Source organism: Pristis pectinata, chromosome 7, assembly GCF_009764475.1.
Source record: "Pristis pectinata isolate sPriPec2 chromosome 7, sPriPec2.1.pri, whole genome shotgun sequence".
NCBI lineage: Eukaryota > Metazoa > Chordata > Chondrichthyes > Rhinopristiformes > Pristidae > Pristis > Pristis pectinata.
Window position 1 is genome coordinate 88,091,912 of NC_067411.1, and position 25,748 is coordinate 88,117,659.

The 25,748-nt window shown below is 38.7% G+C and overlaps 3 protein-coding genes across 3 annotated transcripts in view; 1 reads left to right on the plus strand and 2 right to left on the minus strand.

Moving 5' to 3' along the window:
• Nucleotides 1-1,014, plus strand: part of tmem232 (transmembrane protein 232) — a 61,489-nt gene extending 60,475 nt beyond the window's left edge. Inside the window, exon 16 of the mRNA XM_052020655.1 lies at nt 703-1,014. Within this exon, the coding sequence (XP_051876615.1) occupies nt 703-852 (150 nt within the window). The 3' untranslated portion in view covers nt 853-1,014. The remainder of the gene's footprint in view (nt 1-702) is intronic.
• Nucleotides 1-25,748, minus strand: part of LOC127572845 (calponin homology domain-containing protein DDB_G0272472-like) — a 168,228-nt gene that overhangs the window by 56,307 nt on the left and 86,173 nt on the right. The gene's annotated exons all lie outside the window — the stretch shown is intronic.
• The window catches only part of man2a1 (mannosidase, alpha, class 2A, member 1), a 113,023-nt gene continuing 103,870 nt past the window's right edge, over nt 16,596-25,748 (minus strand). The window contains exons 20-22 of the mRNA XM_052020500.1: nt 24,195-24,392; nt 20,066-20,176; nt 16,596-19,775 (exon numbers count right to left, since the gene is read on the minus strand). Coding sequence (XP_051876460.1) covers nt 19,623-19,775; nt 20,066-20,176; nt 24,195-24,392 — 462 coding nt within the window. The 3' untranslated portion in view covers nt 16,596-19,622. The remainder of the gene's footprint in view (nt 19,776-20,065; nt 20,177-24,194; nt 24,393-25,748) is intronic.

Here is a 25,748-nt window from a genome sequence, read left to right on the forward strand (position 1 = left end):
ACACCCTTCAAATAAGAAAGTTTCTTCTCATTTCTGTCCGACATCATCTACACTTTACTTTTAATCCCTACATCTACGCTCCTCAGCCATTCTCTCTATATCTACCCTGTTGAGCTCTCTAAAAATGTTATGAGTTTCAATAAGATCTCTTATTCTTCTAAACTCGAAAGAATAGAGGCCAAGCTGATTCAATCTTTCCTCGTGACAGACCTGGCATCCCAGGAAGCAGTTTGTTCTCTCGTCCTATAGGTGAACTCCACTCTAGTGGGGAGCATGTTGGAGGTGAGGTAAAGTGAGGAGGCTGAGAAGGGGGTTGGCATGTTGTATTTTGGGTTTTCTCATCCAATGCCCACATTTATGAAGCATTTTTCTGTATGAAATCATTACACAGATTGCACAATTTGATACCAGATTCCTGTAAGTCAAAAATGTTTCTAATGATTTTTTTTCTCATTGAAGATTTAAATAATTTCAGAAACTTACATACTCCCAATATCATGATTACTTCTGTCCATTGAATTGTCTTTTGTGTCTTTTAATTCCTTTCATTAAAGTTTCTACCTGATGCCTCTATCAAATATAAAGTATTTAGACAAATCAATATCACTGGGGAGAAAAATAACATGTAAATATGTTCATTTTTTTCCTTTCATTTCATCTAATGTATTGCATTATGACATGTTTCCTTTGTTTGCCCAACAGTGGAGAAAAGAGCTGTGTTTTAAATTGGAAGAAGATGAAAAGAACAGGGAGCTACAATTACAAGAAAAACAGATAAAGGATGCACAAGATTTCAATGCATTGATGAAGAGGAAGGAAGAGACACTTGAAAAAAATATCAAATGCACATAAAATGTCTGTTTGATGGGAAATCTCAAGGGGAACAGGGTATGCCCAAGCTATTCATCATGATGTTAGAGAGGCAACATTTCATTACATGATGGAGCAGTGTCATTATATGGAAATGCTTATTCACGCTCTCTGAAATTTTCTTGACATTCTGTTAGAATTCATTAAAACAAAGAAGCAACTGGAGTTTTTGGAAATCTGATTAATATTAATACTTAAATGCTATGAAAACAGCCCTATACTGTATTAAAGTATATGTTCTTTAACCATGAAAGTGAAATACAGCATTAGTAATTTGGTCTAATATCAGGGTAGTCATCATTAGTGTGTGATAGTCAATGTGATTGAAACTTTTTATAACTCATCTGTTGATTACTTTCACTGATATACCAATATTTAAATCATAGGATATCACAGTATGCATCTGGATAAAGAAAATTCAATTATGACCCAAATGTTCATCAATTCATGCAGGCATTGTTGGTAAGGCCAGCATTAAGTGCTCATTCCTAATTACAAGAAGTCCACAACTTCTGTAAGATTCTGCCGCTCACCCACACAATAGGGGCAATTTACAGAGGCCAATTGGAATGCAGGAGGAAAGCAAAGCACTTGGAAGGAACCCAGGCAGTCACAGGGAGAATGTGCAAACTCCACACAGTCAGCACAGGAGGTCAGGGTTGAACCTGGGTCACTAGAGCTATGAAGCAGCAGCTCCATTTGCTGCACAACTGTGCCCTAATTTATGGATTAGATAGACTGTAGAGATAAAAATAAAACCTCATGAATTAAGTTGTAAGTAATTTAACATTACCCTCACCCACTTTAATTCCTAGTGTGAACCTTAGGTGAACCATTTGCTTGGGTCACTTCAGTGATCTTTTCAGCCTTCAGCTCCAATAAATCCTTGTTTGTAAGCTCTTGAGAGTAAGATTTAGCACCATTTTGACATTGTCAACATCTAGCTCAAGTTCAAGCTGTAGAGCCACCTTGACAACTATACTGGTAATACTCCTGTGTTGAGAGATTAGATGATGTCAAATATAACAATAGTAACACAGGTCCTCTGGTTAGACATCCATACAACAATGCCTGTGGGATTTCATCATGGGACACGAGAAGGGATCTCAGTTTGCAGTCCCCAGCTGCATTTGCGCGCCCCCCCCCGCCCCCCGCCAACAGAGTTGGATGGTCATTGGCCACTTTAAATCCAGGCATTGATTTCTCCTCCTTTGCAATGTATGTGCAAAGTGGCATTTTATTGCACAATACACTAATTAAACATTTACTTAGGCAAATAACCCTCCCCCACCCCCCACAGATGATTTCAGTGCCTTTGGAAACTGCTTGGTTCCCTCCCCATCAACACTAGCAGCCTCTCCACTCTCACATCACACAAGCCTTTAAACTGATGAAACCACTCATGGCGTACCACAACATTTTCAAGTCTTAAAAGATATTTCACCTTTTCCTGGATCATCAAAAGACTAAGCGGCATATGGTATCCAGGGTTAATGATGATTTTATTGTTGAAAACACTCAGGATTATTGCATAAACACAGTGGGACTTAACTTTTGACATGTTTTTTGTCCTCCAGAATGGTGCTCACAGTGGATGTGGCTAAGAGTATGCAAAGTTAATGTTCGCTTGTTTTCATATTGCTTCACTATATTTCTCCTCTATCGTGATTGCATAATGCTTCCTACCACCTTTGAGCATGATAGAGCAAAGGTTGAATTTGCTTTAACCTACCAAGCAGTTACATATAGGAGGACCACATGCCCTGCCCAATGGTAGCAAGTAGTTCCCACTTATACATAGTTGTAGAGTAATACAGCATGGATACAGGCCCTTTGGCCCAACTCGTCTGTGTTGACCATGGTGCCCATCTATGCTAGTCCCACTTGCCCGCTTTTGGCTCATATCCCTCTAAACCTTTCCTATCCACGTACCTGTCCAAGTGTCTTTTAAATGTTGTTATTGTACCTGCCTCAACCACTTCCTCTGGCAGCTTGTCCCATACATACACTGTCCTCTGCATGAAGAAGTTGCCCCTTTGGTCCTTTTTAAATCTCCCCCCCCCCCCCCCCCCCCCTTACCGTAAACCTATGCCTTTAGTTTTTAGTTCCCTTTCCCTGGGAAAAATACTGTGTGCATTCACCTTATCTATGCCCCTCATGATCTTGTACGCCTCTATAAGGTCACCCCCTCCGTCTCCTACATTCCAAGGAATAAAGTCCTAGCCTGCCCATCCTCTCCCTATAACTCAGGCCCTTGAATCCTGGCAACATTCTCGTAAATCTTAATTGCACTCTTTCTAGTTTAATGACATCCTTCCTATAACAGGGTGACAAAAACTGCACATAATACTCCAAGTGTGCCTTCAGCAACGTCTTGTACAATTGCAATATAACGTCCCAACTCCTATACTCGGTGCCCTGACTGATGAAAGCCAGCGTGCCAGACGCCTGCTTCACCACACTGTCCACCTGTGACATCATTTTCAGTGAGCAGTGTACTTGTACTGCTTGGTTCCTCTGTTCCACAACACTCCCCAGGGCACCATTCACTGTACAAGTCCTACCCATGTTTGACCTCAAATATACTTATAAACATTTGTGAAAATCAGATTTTTTAACGTGAGTCAAATGCAACATAATTCTGAGAAGATCCTTCTTGATCTGCTGTATTGAGTGGTTTACTACATCATTTCAGAGGGCAATTAAGAATTAACCGGTTGTTGTAGAAAAGGAGGCACACATGATTCTGATAAAGGATCTTTGACCCTGAAATGTTAACTTTGTATCTCCTTCCACAAATATTGCCTGAGCACCTGATTGTTTCCAGAATTCTGTATTTTGGATATGGAAGGCTGATTTTCCTCCCTAAAAGACATTACCTCCCAGTTACCTCATTTTCACTTTCACCAGAAGACAGTTTTTATTTCTGGATTTGAATTATTGAGTACAAAAATTCAAAGTTTAAGGAACTCATCTTCCCCATTTTTGGCCTGTTGGCTACCAGATTAGTAGCAAAACCATGAGGATTTCCTGCCTATCCAGATTATTAACAACATCAGATTTACAAGTAATTGAAAATCAAACGCCACAGATGCTGGAAATCTGAAATGACACCGTAAATTATTGGAAACCCTCAGCAGGTCAAACAGCACTGTGCAAAAAATAGTTAATATTTCTGGTCAAAGATCTTTCATAAGTTTCTGATAATGGACGTTCAATTTGAAGTGTTAATTCTGTGTTTCCAGCATTTTCTGTTTGTACTTCAGGTTCACAAGTAGTTGAAGAGTGATCTGTTCCACAAGTGTGTGGAAACAATGGGCCTTCTAAATCTGCATGTTCACTGTTGCTGCATCTGAATCAGGTATCATTTGAAATTGCAGGAAGACCCAGGAGTACACCATGCTGCTCTACACAGTTACAATGCTTAATGCATTAGGGTAAGAGACTTTCTTTGGCAGAGAGAGGTCTCCCTTTGGAAAATGATTTGCATAGAAACTGGCTGATATACAGCTTTCTCCGCCATCTTTATATACCTGCCAGATCTGGCACTCCCTGTGATGCCCACTGCCTCAAATCCTTACCCCAGCTCCTTTCCCTGCAGCCTACTACCCAGCATATGTCTGCAAATGATATTAAAATTGTCCAACCCCAATAAGTTAAAGGGGATCAGGTTTTCACATTCCTTATTATTCATTTACAAAATGTGGGTATTCTTGGCTAGGTCAACATTTATTGCCCTTCTTTGTCCCTGAATTAGGTGGCTTGCTAGGTCATTGTAGAGAGTAACTGCATTGGTTGCCAGGATCATGTACAGCCAGACCTGGTGAGCACAGCAGATTTCTTCTTTGAAAGATACTGGCGCAGCAGATGGGTTTTTACAATCCAGCAATATTGTCACTATTCCAGGTTTATTTAATTATATCAATTTACATCCCCAGCTGCCAAGGTGGTATTCAAACTCAAGTCTCTAGATCACTAATACCAGCTGTTGGATAGTCCAGTAACCTAACTACTATGCTGCTTTGGTGGCAAATTGTAATCCCAAGCCAGAGCATCCAGAATTGCTATCGCTACCAATATGCATTCATTCTAAAAGAATCAAAATTAATTTTTTTTAAGATTTCGAATACCTGGAGTATTTTACTTTACATTCAGCTTCTTACAGTTTCACACTGATCTCCCTTTTGTTTATAATATAATTTTTTTGCCATGTTTGAAATAACAACAGTTCTGAATATCGAAGAAGGTTTTTGACAGCAGTTGTTTCACAAGTTCTTTCACTGAAAAATATTAAGACTAGAATGAAATACTGGCTAAAAACCAGCAGTTTGTATGGGAAACTTGTGGGAAAGTTTGACAGATGTTCTGTATATAATCAATGCAGGAAAATAACCTGGCAACATACCAGAACCTCTTACTCAGGCTCCACAGCACATGAAACTTTACCATTTACCATAGTATTTCACAATAAAAAGGAAATGAAGGAACTTCTCAACTTTTAACTGCAACAGTTTGCAGTTGACAATAAAATTAAGATGAAATTCAATCTTTTACAAAATGGAAACTTGAAATAATTTTATATTCATACATATCATGATGTATGGTAATGTAGCAGTTAGCGTAACACTATTATAGTGCCAGCGACCCGGGTTCAATTCCAGCCACTGTCTGTAAGGAGTTTGTACGTTCTCCCTGTGTCTGCATGGTTACTTAAATTACAACAGACATGTGGGAAACAGGCAAGGTGGCCTGATAAAACTCAGTGGCATTTACACCTGTGAGATCATTGAGGCATACTGCATGGAAACAGATCCTTTGCCTGCCCACCACAATGTCTGCACCAACCATAAAGCACCTATTTACACTTATCCTACAATAATCCCATTTCATTTTCCCCATGTTACCACCAACTTCCCACAGATTCAACCACTCATCTACTCACCAGGGGCAATTTACTGTAGCAACTAGCCTTCCAACCTGCACATCTTTAGAATGTGGGAGGAAGCCAGAGGAAACACATGTGGTCACAGGGAGAACGTTCAAACTCCACAGAGAGAACACTGAAGGTCAGGGTTTGCCCCTAGTCTCTGGAGCTGTGGGCAAGTAGTTCTTCCAGCTACACCACGGTGCCACTCTTGGCAGAATCTGAAAGTCTAACATTGGTCTTTACTACCACATGAGAAACTTCATCGCAAGTCTGTAGAAAAGCTGCAAAATTCATGGTCTAATGAATGAAGGTCAACAACAGCAGCAAAAATATGGTCATGTAGCAAAGGGTCAGTTTATAACACTTTTCAGTAAAATTATTTTAACTTATTAACTGAAATAAACTCTTGTATTTACCTATAAAAGAACATTATTAGGAAAAGAGGTTCTCCCATTAAATGTGTATAACTTAATTCATGGTAAGTTCATTATTTTCTCTTGATGGGAATGATATACAGTAATTGCAGTTAATTACTTTATCAATCAATACAACTACAATTATTGGCACAGTTACCACAATCAAGTCCTGATGTTTCAACAAAACAATTTACTATGTCTAATGTATTAATATTTTACTGGCATCAAAACTAACAAAGTATGCATGTACATATCATCAAGACTTAAAACACCTCAAAGTTGAAATGATCCCTTCATAACTGACTGCTCCAGGAAAAAATTATATTTATTCTTCATCATGTTCCTCTCTTTTCTTATTGTCAGGCTGAAAACATTTTAAAAAAAATCTAAAGCCTCAGGATAAAAATTTCATATTCAATTACACTCATGTGCCACTGATAGTATTTCATTATAGTAAAACAAACTGCACTTCGACCCCTTCGCATTGTGGAGCAGAACTAATCATCAATATTTCTGCAATCCCTAAAATGATTAAATTAGTTCTAAAGAACAAAGATATGACTTTTCCATTATTAACCATCATTTGTAGTTTTGTACATCAGACTCAACCAGCTCAAAGAGAAAGGTGTGAACATGAAACTTGCTGCAACATGGAATATGAGGCAGATTACATTGGTGCATGCAAGAGGAGGTTTTGGTTGATACTAGAAGGAAAAGGAAATATAAGGATTTTGGAGCTGGGTAGGAAAAAATGTCGAGAAGCAAAGGACTGAAGATGCTGGAATCTAGATGAATCTAGATGAAAAACACAATGATGCTGGAGGAACTCAGCAGGCCAGGCAGCATCCGTGGAGAAAAGCACCTCAGGAGATCTCCCCCCACAGCTACCAACATGAAGCCTCCTAGATATTGGGCTTCCCCTTTTCTTATCTTCAGTCCTGAAGAAGGGTCCTGACCCGAAATGTTGACCACCTGCTTTTCTCCACGGATACTGCCTGGCCTGCTGAGTTCCTCCAATATCATAGGAAAAAGTGTAAGCAGATTTATGCAGAGTTTAGGCACCCACAGTTAGGCCAAGTTGAATTTTCTGTGCTCCAGATATTGTGTATTTTGAGTTTTGCAGCAATTGTATCAAATTTCTGTAACACATTACCAGGAATTCTGAACATTTAGATATTGAAAGAAATGAGTACCGAGCATTATCACAACAGCCATGAAAATCTGACAGTTAAAATGTCACTTACCTGTGACACATCCTTGTAAAATCCTTGTAGGTGACATAGTAATAGAAATTGCAGCATTAGAATCTCCACAATCTAATCATGGGTTGCTGATACTGGGTGATTCTTTACAGTCTTCCAGTATCTGATGGTCAGCCCCATCTATGCCTATTCGTCCATATCTCAGGTCAAAAACCATGCTATTTCCAACCCTCTAGTATTCTCATTGGCCAGTGGCCCACATAGTAACCTCCCACCACCCCAGCTTCCTCTTCTGGCTTCCTTTGGTCTCCCTCAAAGGTTTCCCTTTATAGGTACCATGCTGCTTCTGCAGCTGATAGCCATCTGGCTTCCTGCTGTGTGTGTCCTCTCTGTCTATGACTCTGTCTTTTTATACTTCCTGTACTCTTGCTGTGCAAAGAACAAGTGGCTGCTGCTCTCCCATATTTTTGTCACATGTTACTTAGATCTCTTACCTCAATATGGCTGAGAAATTAGATTCCTGAAGATTTTATGATGAGCTTACAATAAAAATGATTTATTTATAGTGTGATGATTATGGCAGCCCTGTCACAATGATGTTAATGATGATTAGCATCATTTTCTTGTTGGTCTGTATTTTGCTGGGAGACACTAGACACAAGTGCACAAAATTCTTTTCCTGTGTGCCTTCCCTAACTGATCAAGATCCCTCTGTAATCTACGATGACTTTCTTCACTACCAACAACACCTTCTAATTTCGTGTCATCCTCAAACTTACTGATCAAGCTTTGTGCATTTACATCCAAGTCATTTACATAAATAATGAATAACAAGGGTTAAGGCTCCCAACACTGACCCCTGCAGCACACCACTAGTCACCAGCCTCCATTTTGAGAAATAACCTTCATCCACCACCCTCTGCTTCCTACCTCTGTACTAATTTTGAATCCACCTAACCAGTTCTCCCTGGATTCTATGGGACCCAACCTTCCAGACCAGCCTACCATATGGAACCTTGTCGAAGGCCTTGTTAAAGTCCAAATAGACAATGTCCACTGCTGTACCCTAACCTACCCTTTTAGTTACCTCTTCAAAAGACTCTAAAAAAATTTATCAAACAGGACTTTACATGCACAAAGCAATGCTGACTCCTCCTAATCAGACTCTATCTATCCAAATGCTGGTAGATCCTGTCCCTCAGAATTCCCTCCACTAACTTCCCCACCATTGATGTCAGGCTGACCGGCCTGTCATTCCCTGGCTTGTCCTTGCTACCCTTCTTAAACCACGGAATGACATTTGCCACATTCCAGTCTTCAAGAACTTCACCAGTGGCTAACAATGAAGCAAATATCTCTGCAAGGGCCTCCGCTATTTCCTCTCTAACCTCCCACAAAGTCCGAGAATGCATTCCGTCAGGCCCTGGCGATTTATCCACCTTAATGCGCTGTAAGACTGCAAATACCTCCTCCCTGGGTAATATAAATGTTCTCCAAAACATCTCCACTTGTTTCTCTTACCTCTTGAGCAACTGTGATTTTCTCCTCAGAAAAACACCAAAGAGAAATATTTGTTGAAATTCCACCCATTTCCTGTGGCTCGAGACATGTCCTTAGCCTTACCTGACAGATCCATCTCATACCCTCTCTTTGCCCTCCTGATTTTCCTCTAGTGTATTCTTAATCTTTTTATAGTCATCAAGGGATTGACTTGTCCCTAACCTCCTAAACCCAATGTATGCTTCCTTCTTTTTCCTGACCAGAGCCTCAATATCTTTTGTCAGCCAGGGTTCCCTAAATGTGCCAGTTTGACCCTTCACCCTGACAGGAACATACTGCCTCTGGATTCTTAATATCACACTCTCAAAAGCCCCCACTTGCCATTCGTTCCTTTCCCTTCAACCAGGCTCACCCAACTGACCTCTGCTAAATCCTGCTTAATTGCCGTGAAATTAGCCCTGCTCCAGTTTAGGACCCTAACCTGTGGACCTGTCCTATCCTTTACCATCACTATCTTAAAACTAATAGAATTATTGTCACTAGAGTCAAAGTCCTCGCTACCACTTCAGTTACTTGGCCTGTCTCATTCCCTAAGAGGAGGTCCAGTATTGCACCCTCCTAAATAGGGCCCTCTATAATATTGACTCAGGAAACTTTCCTGGACACATTTCTCAAATTCTACCCCATCCAGGAGCTTAACACTCTGGGTGGCCCAGTTAATACAGGGGATATTAAAATCTCCTACTAATACAACCCTATTATTCTTACAACTATGTGCAATTTCTCTACACACTTGCTCCTCAAGTTCACGCTGACTGTTGTGGGGGGTGGATCTATAATAGAGCCCCAATAGAGTGACCCTTCCCTTCTTGTTTCTAAGTTCTGCCCATACGGCCTCATTGGATGTTCCTCCAAGAATGTCATCTCCAGGCACTGCTGTTACGTCCTCCCTTGTCAAAAAGGCAACACCCCCTCCTTGCTTACCTGTACCTCTGTCACACCTGTAGTATTTGTATCCTGGAACATTGAGCTGCCAGTCCTGCCCTTCTCTCAGCCATCTTTCTGTTATGGATATAACATCCCAGTCCGAAGAGTCAATCCAGGCTCTGAGTTCATCTGCGTTATCTATTAAGCCTCGTGCATTGAAATAAATGCAGTTTAAATGAGTATTCTTTTCCCTTCCTTTACTGTGCCCCTGACTATCCTGATTACTAAACTTGCTCTTCCTGGCTACAGCTTTATCCCATGACTTGCTCCTGCTCAGATTCCAACCCCCTGCCAATCTAATTTAAACACTCCTGTGTAACATTAGTAAATTTCCCTGCAAGGATATTGGTCCCCCTTTGGTTCAAGTGCAACCTGTCCCTCTTGTACAGGTCATCCCTGCCCCTGCCCCAGAAAAGATCCTAATCATCCAAGAACGATCCAAGGAATATTGTTAGGTTTTTCATTTTACTTAACAATCTGTAAGCATCTTCATTACTGTGAGGCAAGAAAAAAAAACAAATCTAGGCATACTTGGTTTGCAGGAGCTATTAATCATGTTGTCATAGTTCTAAGGTAGGCTGTCAGAGATTCTACTCTTTTCCTCAGAACTGGCAACAACTTAAGTTTCATAAGACTGATGTCAGAACAATTTCTTCGGCCAGGCTTGGAATGTAGGTATAGCAGTTGTGAAACTGAGTAGCCTGTAGAATACTGTTAGTGACCACTGTGGGTTTGTTTTCACTCATCCTCAGCTGTGTTTATCCATTGAACTGTTTTACCTTCCAAACACTTCCCCTTTTTATCAATTCAACAAGAACTTATTCAAATAGCACCTTTAATGTACAAAGATGCCACAGTGTCAAAAACAGAATAAACAGGCTGGGCTGCAAAGGAAATTAAGGGGATACCAACACTTTGGTCGAAGGGAAGGCTTTCAAGGAGAGTTTTAAAGCAGGAGAATGTGGGGGAAGTGGCTAAGAAATTTAGGAAGAAAATTTTCAGAGCATCAGATCTGAAAGATTGAAGGTAGAATAATTGGGCAAAGAGATAAGGGTCAGAAGAGTGAACTGGGATTTCTGGGGTGGGTGAAGGGAAAGTTGGTTTGAAGGGAGTGCCATTTTCCTCAGCTGCAGGAGCCATTTCTGCCAGTTAGTTTCCTGCCTTAACCATTTATAATTGATGTAGGGCCATTGCTGGTTATTAGAATTTATATTAACGTCTCATTCTACCTGTACATCATAATTTTCATCACTCAATTACTCCTGCATTCCATGCTATTCACAAACCTGTCCTTTTTCTTTCCTATTCTCCTATTCCTTAAAAGCTGTAAATCATAGAGTCATAAAACACAGAAACAGGTCTTTTTGGCCTGCCTTATCCATTGCCAACCATGATGCCTATGTACGCTAATCCCATTTGCTTGCATTAGGCCTGTATCCCTCTAGCCTTTCCTATCCAAGTGCCTGTCCAAATGCCTTTTAAACGTTGTAATTATATCTGCCTCTACCATCTCTTCTGGCAGTTTGTTCCAGATAATCACCACCATCTGTGTGAAAAACTTACCCTCAGGTCTCCGTTATATTTCTCCCTGTTGACTTTGAACCTATGTCACCTACTTTTAGACTCCCCTGCCCTGCGAAAAAGACTCTTATCTATGTCTATCATAAGTTTGTAAACCTCTATAAGATCATCCCTCAGCCTCCTACATTCCAATGACAATAAACCCAGCCTATCCAATCTCTTCCTATAACTACAGCCTTCCATTCTAGGCAACATCCTGGTGAATCTCTTCTGTACTCTCTCTTTTGCCACCACATCCTTCCTGTAGCGTGGTGCCAGAACTGTACACAATACCCCAAGTGCAGTGTAACCAACATTTTGTACAGCTGCAACAAGCTATCCCAACTCTTACACTCAATGCCTTGGCCTATGAAGTCAAGTATACCAAATGTTTTTTCATTACCCTATCCACCTGAGTCGCCACTTTCACTTTGGACTTGCACTTCAAAGCTTATGAGGTCTCTGCCATTTACTCTGTGCATTCTACCAGAATTTGAAGATGACAGTAAAATAGGTGGTATCGTAGACAGTAAAGAAGGTTATCAAAAATTACAAGAGGATCTTGATCGGCTAGGTAAAGTGGGCTGAAACTTGGTAAATGGCATTCAATCCAGATAAGTGCGAGGCGTTGCAATTTGGGAAGTCAAACCTGGCTAGGACTTTCACATCGAAAGGTAGAGCCCTGGGGGGCAGTGTGGAACAAAGGGACCTAGGAGTACAAGTATATAGTTCCCTGAAAGTCCCTGAAGTTTGTCTCGCTAACCTTCATCATTCAGGGCATGAGTATAGGAGTTGGGATGTTATGTTGCAGTTGTACAAGATGTTGGTGAGGCTGCATATGGAGTTTTGTGTTATAGAAAAGATGTCGCTAAGCGGAAAAGAGTGCAATGAAGATTTACAAGAATGTTGACAGAACTCGAGGGCCTGAATTATAAGGAGAGGTTGGGCAGCCTAGGACTTTATGCCTTGGAACGTTGCAGACTGAGGGGTCACCTCATAGAGATGTATAAAATCATGAGGGGCATAGATAGGGTGAATGCACACACAGTCTTTTTCCTAGGGAAAGGGAACCAAAAACTAGAAGGCATAGGTTTAAGGTGAGGGGGGAAACATTTAAAAGGGACCTGAGGGGCAACTTCTCCATGAAGAGGATGGTGCGTATATTGAACGAGCTGCCAGAGGAAATGGTTGAGGCAGGTACAATAACAACACATAAGACACTTGGACAGGTACAGATTTAGAGGGATATGAGCCAAACGCAGGCAAGTGGGACGTACTTAGATGGGCATCTTGGTCGGCATGGATGTTGGGCTGAAAGGCCTGTTTCCATTATGTATTACTCTGTTGACTCTATGACTTCCCAAAGTGCAACACCTTACATTTGCCTGGATTAAATTCCATCTAACTTTCCAGCTGATTTATGTCCCACTGTATCCTAATACAACCTTCTTCACTATCTACAACTCAGCCAGTTTTCATGTCATCTGCAAATGAACTAATCAGACTACCTGCATTCTCATCCAAGTCATTACTCATGCAAGTCTTCCCATTCTATTGTGAGACCACTGAAATGTTAATTTTTCTCTTTTTGTACAAACTGCTTTGGCCTGCTGAGTGCTTCCAGCAATTTCTGTTTCTACTTCAAATTTGTAGCATCTAAAGCATTTTACTTTTGTTAACACTTTGAAGTTTTATGTCTCCCATTCTCTGTATGACACTTCTATGTAGATCACTCAGCATTCTAGCCCCTAAATAATCTTATGTTTCAATAAGATCACCTCTTATTCTCTAAACTACAATGAACAAAGTCCTAACCATACCTCATAAGACAATCTCTCCACACGTAGGATCATCCTTCTCTGAGCTTTCTCTGAACAACCTCCAATGAAATCATGTAGAAATCCTTAATAGCGGGGGAAAAAGACATGGGTGGAGTAGTTTATAAGGCAAAACATGACCTCTCGATAGGGTAATAGTATCTAAGGAACTGCAATTGTCATGGGAGATTTTAATCGACACAATGATTGAATGAACCAAACTGACAAATGTATCGTAGAAGGATTTGTGGAGTGCACTAGGGATTGCTCCCTGGGTATGTAATGGATCCTGTCTGGGATAAGGCTACCTTAGATTTGGTCATAAGTGATGAGGAAGGATTAACGAGAGATCTTGTGGTTAAAGATCCCCTAGGAGGTAGTGACCAGAATATGACAGAATTCCAGATGCATTTGAACACTGACAGGCTCTAAATCACTATCTTCTACTCAAATAAGGGCAATTATAATGGAACGAAGGTGGAGTTGTTTGAGGTGTACTGAGAAAATAAGGTAAGAGACAGGTCAGTCGATGAACAGTGGCAGATATTCAAATGGCTGATCCATAATGCTCAGCAGGAGTTTATCCCAAATAGAAAGAGGGATTCCCTGAGAACGAGGCAGAATCTGTGGTTACCAAATGAGCTCAAGAATAATGTTAAATTGAAAGCAGAACATACAAAGTGGCAAGGGTTTGTGGGAACCCAGAGGACTGGGATGCTTTTAGGGTCCAACAGCGATAAAGTCAAAAGCTCATAAAAAGGGAGAAAATTGATTTTGAGAGAAAATGTGTGTAATATCAAAACAACCAGTATGAGTTTTTATGTTTATATAAATAGGAAGAAGGTGGCTAAGATAAGTGTGGGACCTCTAGAGAATGAGATTGGTGAATTAATAACAGAAAACAAAGAATTGGCAGAAATGTTAAATCAATATTTTGCAGTCTTCACTATGGAAAACACTGCAAATATCGCTAAGATATACGAAGGGCTAATTTCAAATATTATGAAGGAACTTGTAAAAATTCCAGTCACAAGGGATAAAATATTAGAGAAATTCTAATGTGGAGCTAAATGCGGATAAACCGCCAGGACCCCATGGCCTGTAGAAGCTGGTGCATAAATTAAGAGCCCAACATACTGAGGATATTTGTTAGATGGATTGAAAACTGGCTGTCACATAGAAAACATAGAATAAATGAGTCCTTTTCAAGCTGGACAGATGCAACTAGTGGAGTACCCCAGAGACTGATTCTTGGCCCTCTATTATTTACATTAATGACCTGGAGGAAGGATTCTATAGGTATATTAAGAGTAAAAGGCTGGCTAGGGAGAGAATAAGTCCCATTAAAGATCAGCATGGCTGTGTGTGTGTGTGAACCCACAGGAGATGGGCAAGATTTTTAATCAATATTTCTCATCAATTTTTACTGTGGAGAAAATGATGGATACTAAAGAAATGAAGGAAATGAGTGATGATGTCTTAGACCACATACAAACTACCAGGGAGTAGATATTGGTAACCTTAAAGCACGTTAAGGTGGATAAATCCATCCTTGGGAAGCTAAGGAAGAAATTGCGGAGGCCTTTGTAGAGATATTTGCTTCATCTTTAGCCATAGGTGAAGTTCCACAAGACTGGAGGGTAGCTAATGTTGTACCATTATTCAAGAAGGGCAGAAATGACAAGCCAGGGAACTACAGGCCAGTTAGTCTGACATCAGTGGTGGTTAAGTTACTGGAGGGGATTCTGAGGGACAGGATCTATCACTATTTGGATAGATAAAATCTAATTAGGGATAGTCAGCACAGCTTTGTGAGTAGGAAATTATGTCTGACGTCTCTTAAGTTTTTTTTTGAAGAGGTAACCAAGAGGATAATTGAGGGTAGGGCTGTATATAAATGATTTGGATGTGAATGTCCAAGGCATGGTTAATAAGTTTGTGGATGATACTAAAATAGGTGGTATCGTAGACAGTGAAGAAAGTTATCAAAAATTACAGGGCGATCTTAGTCAGCTAGGTAAGTGGGCCAAAGATTAGCAAGTAGCTTTCAATTCAGCTAAGTGTGAAGTGTTGTATTTTGGGAAGTCAAACCAGGATAGGACTTATACAGCGAATGGTCGGGCCCTGAGAAGTGTTGTAGAACAGAGGGACCCTGGAGTACAAGTACATAGTTCGCTGAAAGCGGCATTCTAGGTATACAGGCTGGTGAAGAAGGTGTTTGGCACACTGGCTTTCATCAGTCAGGGCATTGCGTAAAGAAGTTGGGATGTTATTTTGCAGTTGTACAAGCAGTTGGTGAGAGCGCACTTGGAGTATTGTGTATAGCTTTGGTCACCCTGTTACATGAAAAACGTCACTAAGCTATGACTATGATGCAGAGAGGCTCTAAAGAAACATAGACAGGTTAAATAAATGGGCAAGGAAAAGGGAATGTAAGGTGAAAAAAACGTGGAAAAATTGTTAGTTTGTACAAACTTCTTATTATCCTTGGGGAACCATGCATTTTCATCATATAAGATCCGCCCTTATATCTAGACCTGAATGCTTTCATAACCAAATTGCACATAAAGGTGACCTTACACTGTAGTTGCTGGTCTTGGCACCAACCAAACTGGTTTTACACACCATGCAGTGCTAAATCAAGTGGGCAAGACTACTATTCCAACCTGAGTCAGGTTCAGCCTGGGCTCTGGAATTTGAATTGTTGTATTAGTTTTGACAAAGTTGAAATTGCTTTGTTAATAATACTATATGTTCAACCTATATATACTCTTAGCTGCCATCAAGTGCCTTCAAAAGGCTTAGTTAAATATTTTTTTTAAGATTGGAAGTTTGTAGGTTTAAGATACTAAACACCTGAATCCACCAATTGCAGTTGAATGCAACATCAGTTTTAAACAGACTGCAAAAAATGAAATAACCTAGAATAACACCTCTCTTATGAATAACCATGAATAAGTTATGTCAGAAAATATTGGGGATGTTCAGCAGGGCAGGCAGCATCAATGAAGGGAGAAACAGAGTTATAGTTTCAGGTATAATGAAGGATCATTGACCTGAAACATTAACTTTGTTTCTCACTCCACAGATGCTGCTCACCCCGCTGAGTATCCCTAGCATTTTCTGTTTTTACTTCACATTTCCAGTATCTATAGTGTTTAGATTTCCAATAAAAATATGTCTGTCTATATATGTCAATATTTTCTGTCTATAATAACCACTAAACTTCAAAAGAGTGGAAGGATATCAGGAGTGCTTTGTCAAATAAAATGTTATGTAAATGCAACACTAAACCTTGTATGAAAAGATCCACATATAAACCAGTATATTCAGTTTATTTTCTTAGAATGTTTCTCCAAAAAATTGAAAAAAATCAAATAAACACTTTAAAAATATTGTCATACATCTCATTCTAAATTGAAAAGTATTAAAATGTAAATTATAAGTTGACAGACTCTGAAGACACAGTAATGTAAAACAGCAAAATTTCCAATTCCATTTCACCCAGTAAAATCATTTAAGTTTTGCAAAAATGACCCTTGTCCCTCTTTGAAGGCACAACTCATTCAAACAAAGCAATCTCAGTGATAAAAATTCATCATATGCCTTTTAAAAATCTGTAATTTAAAAGGTAATATTTTGTAGATATACATGATAGCAAATCCCTGTAAAATACTATGTAGTTAAAAAATAAAACAGTGATCATTTACTCTTTGATTTCATAAAACAAACAAAGAAACCCAAAAGTGTACAGATTTTCAGTTATATTTACCTATTCCTCCTACTACAGTTGTTTAGCTATGCACAGATAAAATAAAATGCTTTCCAGAAATGTATTTAATGAATCATACCCCCAAAATTAAAAAGAGTGCAACTTATAAGTATTCAAAAATGTAATTGCATTTAACAAATAATTGGAATGGTAGAGTTATATTTTCATGCTAAAATATAAAGGTATTTTTGATTTGCACTGGTAGATCAGAATTTTTGCTGCATGGTATAAAAATAATTAATTTTATTAATTGCAGGAATTGACATGAAATCACATTAACTGTTTCATTAACATACAAGTATAATAATGTACCCTAAATGACATGGAATTTTGTTTGAAGCTTGCTATTGCTCATTATGCAACAATAGTATAAAATTAAATGTAGAGGCGCATTTATTGAATTACATTTTTATATATAACCACACAGAAGTACAATTTTGGCCACTGTATAAATGAGTCCTAAATACAAGTCAAGGCTGTTTCATGCATAACCTATATAAATGTAAGTACTTATTTTGGGGAAGGGGTCATGTAAAAATGATTTTGATTGACAGATGCTGCAACTATGGTACAAATCACCAATAATCACTTATCTGTGAATTCTAGCAGTAACCAGAATTCTGATAACAAGTCAGTGCACTGGAAGTAACAGTTACTATCAATGACTAATCTTTTCAAAGTGAACAGCAAAAATTGGCAGAAAAGGAAAATCTACAGCCTTGTGCGAGATAATCTTTTTAAACAAATCTGAAACTGAATACAATTTATGAACTGAAAAAATGTAATTGCACCAAAGAGCACAATAAAGCATGTGCAATGCCCCCACCCTGCCCCCACCACAAAAAGAATTAAGAATATTCAACTTGAGTAAAACAGAAAGGTCAGGCCATGTTAAATATATCAAATACCTGCTTTTTTTTTTAATATGGTGCCCCTTCAATAAAACATTGAGTTACAACAAAACTTTTTTTTAGTATTAGTATAGAACTTATTTTTCTGACACTATACAGGTGTTGGCAAAAGTAGTCACAGCAAAATACAAATGTAAATATATTACACCACTAATTGGAAAAGAAAGGACCATGTTGATTTGCATCGAGCAAGAAATACTTGCTAATGTTCGATGATCATTAAATAATTTGAATGTACATTAAGCAAAAATAAGTAATTTGACAGCATATATCAAAGCAGAATACTTCCAGCAAAACCATGCCATTTAAAACTTACCAGAGCTTTTAAGTTCAATTTCATGTACATTTTACTAATATGTGTGTCATCCTTCGCAATACAGAGAATGTGACAAAAGTAAATAAGGATTTCTTTCTTTTAATACTCTATTATGTTAGATCAGTACATTCAAAAGGTCATCAAATTATGGAAAATAAAAAATGAAAAGTTTCATGCGGAGAGGAACCACAAAACTGATCCCTGGAATTAGAAGACTGAGTAACACAGAAAGACCAGATATCCTGAAATTCACTATTTTTTCTTGAGGACTGAGAGGACAGTTTCCAGTAGTATTAAAATATTGGTTGAAAAAAGCAAGGAAATATTCAAATAGATAAAAGCAAAAATTTGGCTTTTTTAATGTTAAAATGAACCAGATGTCTTTGTAATTTATCTGTTCATGAAATTCAAACTTTAAGATACAAAAGTTTTGACTCTGGATTATAAAACACAGGCAAAGAGGACAGTACAGCAAAGTATAATCTGTTGTATTATTGTAAGGCACAGAATCACAGTGGCAACTTTAGAATAGAAAAACAGCTATTCTGAAATATTAATAGCAGAAAATGTATATTTTTACATATTTTGTTAACTCTTAGTATAGATAATAGATGTCATCAGAACTGACTGTTAAAACATTGCACTTATCCCATCTAATCAAGTAATGAGACAGTATTCTGCAGAGATCAATAATTCTGCAGAGATCAATAATTCTGCACCTTAGAGAGTAGTCCAGTGTTTATTCTAAAATCTTGTTTCATTTAAGTTTCCATCTTGGGCTCTTATTCCTTACTTTATTAATGATAAATTTCAGAATTCCTTGCACTCATAAGATTACATTTTTCTCTATAAAATAATACCTTATGTGAAGAGACATAATTAAATTTTTGGTTGCATATTCTTCTTAATGTTGCGGACCAGGTGTTAACTGCAATAACTAAACAGTCCTAAATAATGTCAAGGTTAAATGATTAAATTTTAAACTTCTTCTGCAGATTCTCTCTGGGGTTCTTTACCTCACTGAAATACTGACAGTATTTTATTGAATTAGGCATAAAACAGAAAATTTAACCTGAGAATTACATTACTGTAAGGAAGCAGTTTTTTTGGTCCCAGTTCTTTTTTTTGATTTTTGTTTGTATGAAAAAAAATTTTTTAAACCTTTATTTTGTAATTTTTCCACAACATTAAATTAGGATATACTTTTACCATTGGTCTTTGTTGAATCAGTAGGTTTGACATCATTTACTTAACGTTTAGTGTGCTTGTAGGTATTGCAACTCAATAATGTGCGCAGTATGTTCTTCAATACCGCTCGTTCAGCAATCGGAGCTGTTAACAGGATCAGCTTAATTGAATTCTGAATGTTCTTATCTCCATTGGATTCAGTTCTATTTTGCTAGTATTATATGGATCTTGTGTTGTATGCATCAAAGACAAGGTCGATGGAGTTAGATGTTGAATTTTAACTTCTCTAAAGAGTGTGTGCAAGGGGATCTGCAAAAAAATGTTTTACATTTAATTGTTTGAGTAGAAATAGAGATTTATATCATTGCAATCTTTTAACACAACTCTCACAGACACAGGCATTCAACATAATAGATACTTTTGACATTTACATATTCCAACTCTTTAACCATTAGAGGAATAATCTTCAAACATTCATTCATATGTGGAAGTTAGTTTTAATAAAGAACGCATCCTTTCTAAATCTAGAAAGGTAACTCGCATGATTATATCTCCTTATTATATGGAGATACCCACATGTTCAAAACAAAATCACCTACCTTGCCTTTTGAAGTAGAACAAAACAGTCCAGTGTTTTTGTTTAAAAATCTACAATCAAAACCCTTTCTGTGGATGATTAGGGCTAATTCATCTGATGGAGTCCATTCATCCTGCAATGACAAACTAATTTTTAAAAGATCCAATTTATACATCTTTTATGCGATACAATGAGTATTCTATAGGCAGTAAAAACTCCAAATAAAGAAATCAGCAGAATCTCTACTTCTATATCAGGAAACTGCAGACCAGTTAGTCTAGCATTAGCTTTTGGGAAAATGCTGAAATTCATTATCAAGGAAGAAATAACAGAGCATTTAGAAAAACTTGGCAGAATTAACCTTGATTTATGAGGGGGAAAATATAATCAACAAATGTCTTAAGAGCTTTTTGAAGATGCAATGAACAGGACTGATGGATGGGAGCCAGTGGATGTAGTCTATTTGGAGTTCCTGATGGCTTTTGATATGCTGCCACACAAAAGCTTACTGCAGAAGATAAGGGCTCATATGGATATGGATAGAGTAATGATTAACAGACAGAAAATAGTAATAAATGGGTTAGCAGGTTGGAACGTTGAAACCATAGAGGTGTCTCAGGGCTGTTATTTATGCTCAGTATTACTGGCTTAGATGAAGAGACCAAGTGTAATGTATTCGAGTTTGCTGAAGATACAAAGACAAGTAGGAAAGTAAACTGTGAGGACAAAATGTATTCCCAAAAGATATGGATTGGTTAAGTGAATGGACAAAAAGTGATCTGCTTTGGTAGGAAGATTTTCTTTTAAGTTAATTTCATTTTTGAAATTTTTGACAATCTGAGGATTTGCTGGCATGACCAGCATTTATATTTATTGCCCATCCATTACTGACCATCAGAAGGTGTTGGTTAGCCACCTTCCTGAACTGATATAGTACTTCTTAAGGTACTACCATAGTGTTCACAATTATTTCAATAGTTAAAGACTGAAATTTCGCGCTCTTTCGAGATCCGCATATTCAAGCATGAAAAACACAAAACTTATCGAATAGGTAAAGCAAACAATGGTGAAGGCAAATGGAATGTTGACCTACACTGCAAGGGGATGGAGTACAAGAGTAAGGAAGTGTTGTCATTATTATACTGAGCTTTGGAGAGACCACACCTGAAGCAGTGAAAAGTCTTTTGATCTCTGTATTTGAAGAAGGACACACTTGCTTTCTGGGCAGCAGCAAAAGTTCAGAAGATTGATCCCTGGGATGAAGTGAGTCTGAGTAGATTTTCTGGAAGTTAGATGGATGAGATGCAATCTCATTGAAACAAATAAGGTTCTCTGTAGACTTGACAGTGTACATCCTGTGAGGGTATTTTTCCAGATGGGGGACTCCAGAACTAGTAATCTCAAGATAGTGGGCCAGCCACATAAAAACTGAAACAAGAAGGAACTTCTTCTTTGCGGGTAGTGGACCTTCCGAATTCTCTACCCCACAGAGCTGTGGATCTCAAATCATTATTCTGTTATACTGACTCACCCTTAGTGTAAATTTCTCTGATTTCTACTCGTTCCCAACTGTCTAGCCAAGTAGTCATGGTATTTCTGCAGCTTACCAGCTACATTTCCGCCTCTGCTGTTCTTGCCTTAGTAAATACCCTCCCATTCTGATCCTTCCCTATGGCATGACTTTCATCTCATCTCCTAAGTTTAAGAAACATATTTTATGTTGTCCCACAGATATAGCCATTCACTATCAGATATGATTGGAACAAATCAAGCCATAGATTCATAGGTTCAGAGAGTCATGCTGCACAGAAGCAGGACCTTCAGCCCAACTCGACTATGCCAACCAAGATGCCTATCTAGGCTAATTCCATTTGCCAGAGTTTGGCCCATTTCCCTCTCAACTTTTTCGATCCATGTAGCTGTCCAAGTGACTTTTAAACATTGTGATTGTACCTGCCTCTACCATCTCCTCCAGCAGCTTGTTCTATATATCCACCACATTCTGTGTGAAAAACTTGCCCCTGAGATTCCCTTTAAATCTTTCCCCTCTCACCTTAACCCATGCCCTCTTGCTTTAGACTCCCTTACCCTGGGAAAAAGACCATGGCTATCTACCCTATACATGACTCTCATAATTTTATAAACCTCTATAAGGTCACCACAGCCTCCTTCAACTCCAGGAAAAACAGTCCCAGCCTATCCAGTCCCTCCTTATAATTCAAGCCCTCTAGTCCAAGCAACATTCTTGTGAACCTTTTCTCTAGCTTAATCTCAACCTTCTTACAGTGCAGTGACCAGAACTGCACATAATACTCTAAATGTGGTGTAACCAACGATTTGTACAACTGCAACATGATGTCCCAATTCCTATACTTAATGTCTCGGCCAATGAAGGCAAACATACCATATGTCTTCTTCACCATTCTATCCACCTGTGTCACCAACTGTCAGGGAACTATGTACTTTTACCACAACGTCTCTCTGTTCAACAATACTCCCCAGGGCCCTGCCATTCACTGTGTATATCCTTCCCTAATTTAACTTCACAAAATGTATTACTTTGCACTTGTCTGAATTAAATTCCATCAATCATGTCCTTGCCCACTTCCCCAGTTGATCTAGCTCCTGTTGTACCTTCTTTACTGTCCACTGTACCACCAATTTTGGTATCATCTGCAAACTAACTAATCATGCCACCTACTTTCTCTTCAAAATCATTAATAAATATGATGAACAATAAAGGGCCTAGCACCGATCCCTGCTGCACACCATTGGTTACAGGTCTCCAATCTGAAACACAACCCTCCACTACCACCCTCTGCTTCCTATCACCGAGTCGATTTTGTATCCAGTTTACTATCTCACCCTGAATCCTGCATTTCCTAACCTTCTGGGCCAGCTTACCATGTGGGACCTTGTCAAAGGCCTTGCTAAGGTTCATGTCGACAAGGTCCACTGTCTTGTACTCATCAGTCTTCTTGGTTGCCTTCTCAAAAAAACTATTATTAGGTTATTATGCTATTATTACCCAACAATATTAAGTTCCACTTTGCCTCAGCAAAATTGCTCACTATCTTTGTACCTTAGAATAAAAATATTTTCCTTGGGCTTCTTTTCTTGATGACCAAATGTATCTTTAAACCTATCTCTACCTCACATACAACATATGATTAAGAATTACAATTCTAAGATCATTAAGATCACTTAGATTATCCACTTAACTGACATTGCCTCATCTCTCCCTGCAATTCCCAAAAGCTTTACTCTGTTATAACCATGAAAAGCATATTTTACAAATTTCTTCCTTATCTTGCCATATGCCATTCCTGAGATACTCTCTTCCATCAGACTTACCTCCTGCTCCCAAGTCCACAAATCCCAACTTCTCCACCTGGCTTCCATGCTAGTCTGTAATGTAAATGCTTCTCCTTCAGTATTGGTTCCTCCTCTTCAAATTTGTAATCATAATTGCTTTCCTCATAAATTACCTATTCAATTTCTGCATTGTTGCAAATTATTGCTCCATCTCCTTTTCCTCTCCAAGATCATTGAATGCATTCTTGCCTCCAAAATTTTCACCCATCTTCCCTCCAGCTTAATGCTTAAACCTCTCCATGTGATTTCCATACTTATCGTAGCAAATAAATAGCCAGAGAATTTCCTGCAGTGCGTTCTTGAATTACATGTCCATCCTATCAAAATCATCCTTCTCATGTTTATATCCCTCCCATTAGCCCCCAAGTCCACACCACCAACCCTTCTAACCCTCCTATCCTTAATAACACTGTACCCCTCAAACTCCAGCCTCTTGCAATATCTTCAACCCCTTCACCCCACAATTGTTTGTTATGTATTTAACTGACTAGGCGCTAATTTCTGAAATTCTCGCCCTAAACCCCTCGAAATCCCCACCTCTTTTTCGCTTGTTAAGACTTTCTTTAAAACCTAACTTTTGATCATCTGTTAATATTTGTTTCTTTTACTCAGTATAGCTTTTCACTCCTGTAAAATATCTATATGTTAAAGGTGCTATAGTGATCCAAGTTGTTATTATTTCTGCAATGAATAAGTTTCTATGAAATGCAAGCCACGTAACACAGAAATTCAAAACTTATTAATGCTTAAAATTACATCAAAAATATAGGCCTTACCTTTCCCTCTATTGTTCTAAGGTTAAGTATTTGCATATCACATGGCATGGATGAAGAAAGAGGGCTGAATAAGTTCAAGAGTGGAGGAATTCCATCAACATTTAGGTTCACAACCATTGGAATGACTGGTTGGTTCAGGTAAGATGATGTCCTGTGGCTCAACAAAGAGGGATAACTCATTGCCTTATTAGCTTCATCCTGGTTAAAAAAAAGAGATGAACAATTCAAAAAAGGTATGTCTCTCACCATCAACACAGCAGAAAGAGTAAAACCAATGCAATTAAAAATAAGCAAGTAACATTTGTCAGGAATTTTAAGGGGAGTTATTTGGTGGGAGAGTAACAGAATACCCAGTGAAATTGTGTAAACATCTAGAAAGCTGATTACTCCATTTTTCAAAGGATTCGATTAATTGGTTTCTGTAACCATCACCAAATAGCACCACTACTGACCCAACTGGTCAAGATCTGAAGAGCACTGGCACCGAAATGTCAGGAAATGGAAAAAAAAAAGCACGAGAGAAAAATCTATTTGATCCCTGTCCTCAACAATTTAACTTTTGTCCTGTACTTGTCCTTGACAGGGTCTTGCAGAAAGAATGACCTGCTTTCACTGTCCACACATTATATAGTGTTACCAACTTGTTGAATGGAATAGATTCAGCACTGATCGACCAGCTGAAAATCAGGCATTCATGAGGCACTGTAGCCTACCAGCAGGTAAAAAGGAGGATGAGGCACCATGAACATTCTCATCCCTGCAATGGTAGAGACTAGCATGCGATGCAAAAGGTATAGAGTGTTTGAAATCATTTTCATCTAGAAGTGACGAGTGGCTGGTTCTGCTGTGCTCTCCATAAGACAGTCTTTAGTTAATTCAATTAATTCCCAATAATATACAGAAAGGACTGTGGCTACTGGATATAGCAAAGGCATTTCTAAAAATATTTATTCATTTTTCAGGAACAGGATGTCACTAGAAAGGCTAACACTTATTGTAGTTAAGTCTGGGCATTTACCCTGATGTCAGGCAGAAGATGTCCCATTTTATTTTGCATTGATTTATGGGATGTACACATAACTGGCAAATCCAGCATTTTCATGCCTATTTCCAATTGCCTAGGAGAAAATGGTGGTGTCACATTGAATTGCTGCAGTCCTTCTGGTGAAGGTACTCCCACAATGTTGTAGTGCAGGTTAGGATTTAGAACTGACGAAGGAACATCAGTATAGTTTTAACTCAAGATGGTGTGCAACTTGAAGGGAAACTGCAGGTAGTAGTGTTCTCCTGCGTTTGTTGCTAATGCCCTCTTATGATTGGGTTTGGGGGCTGTTTTTGGAGTAGACTAGATGAATAACTGACTTTTCTATAGCCCCCATCAATATCCAGCTATAGAGAAGACTTCTGCCTCAGAACTAGAACCATCTCTAGACAAGCTATTCCAGTGGTGGCAGAGGCAGGTATTCTCGCCAAACTTAAGAAGTATTTAGAGAAGCATTTAAAATGCCATGGCATGGAAGGCTACAGGCCGAGTGTTAGAAAATGGGATTAGTA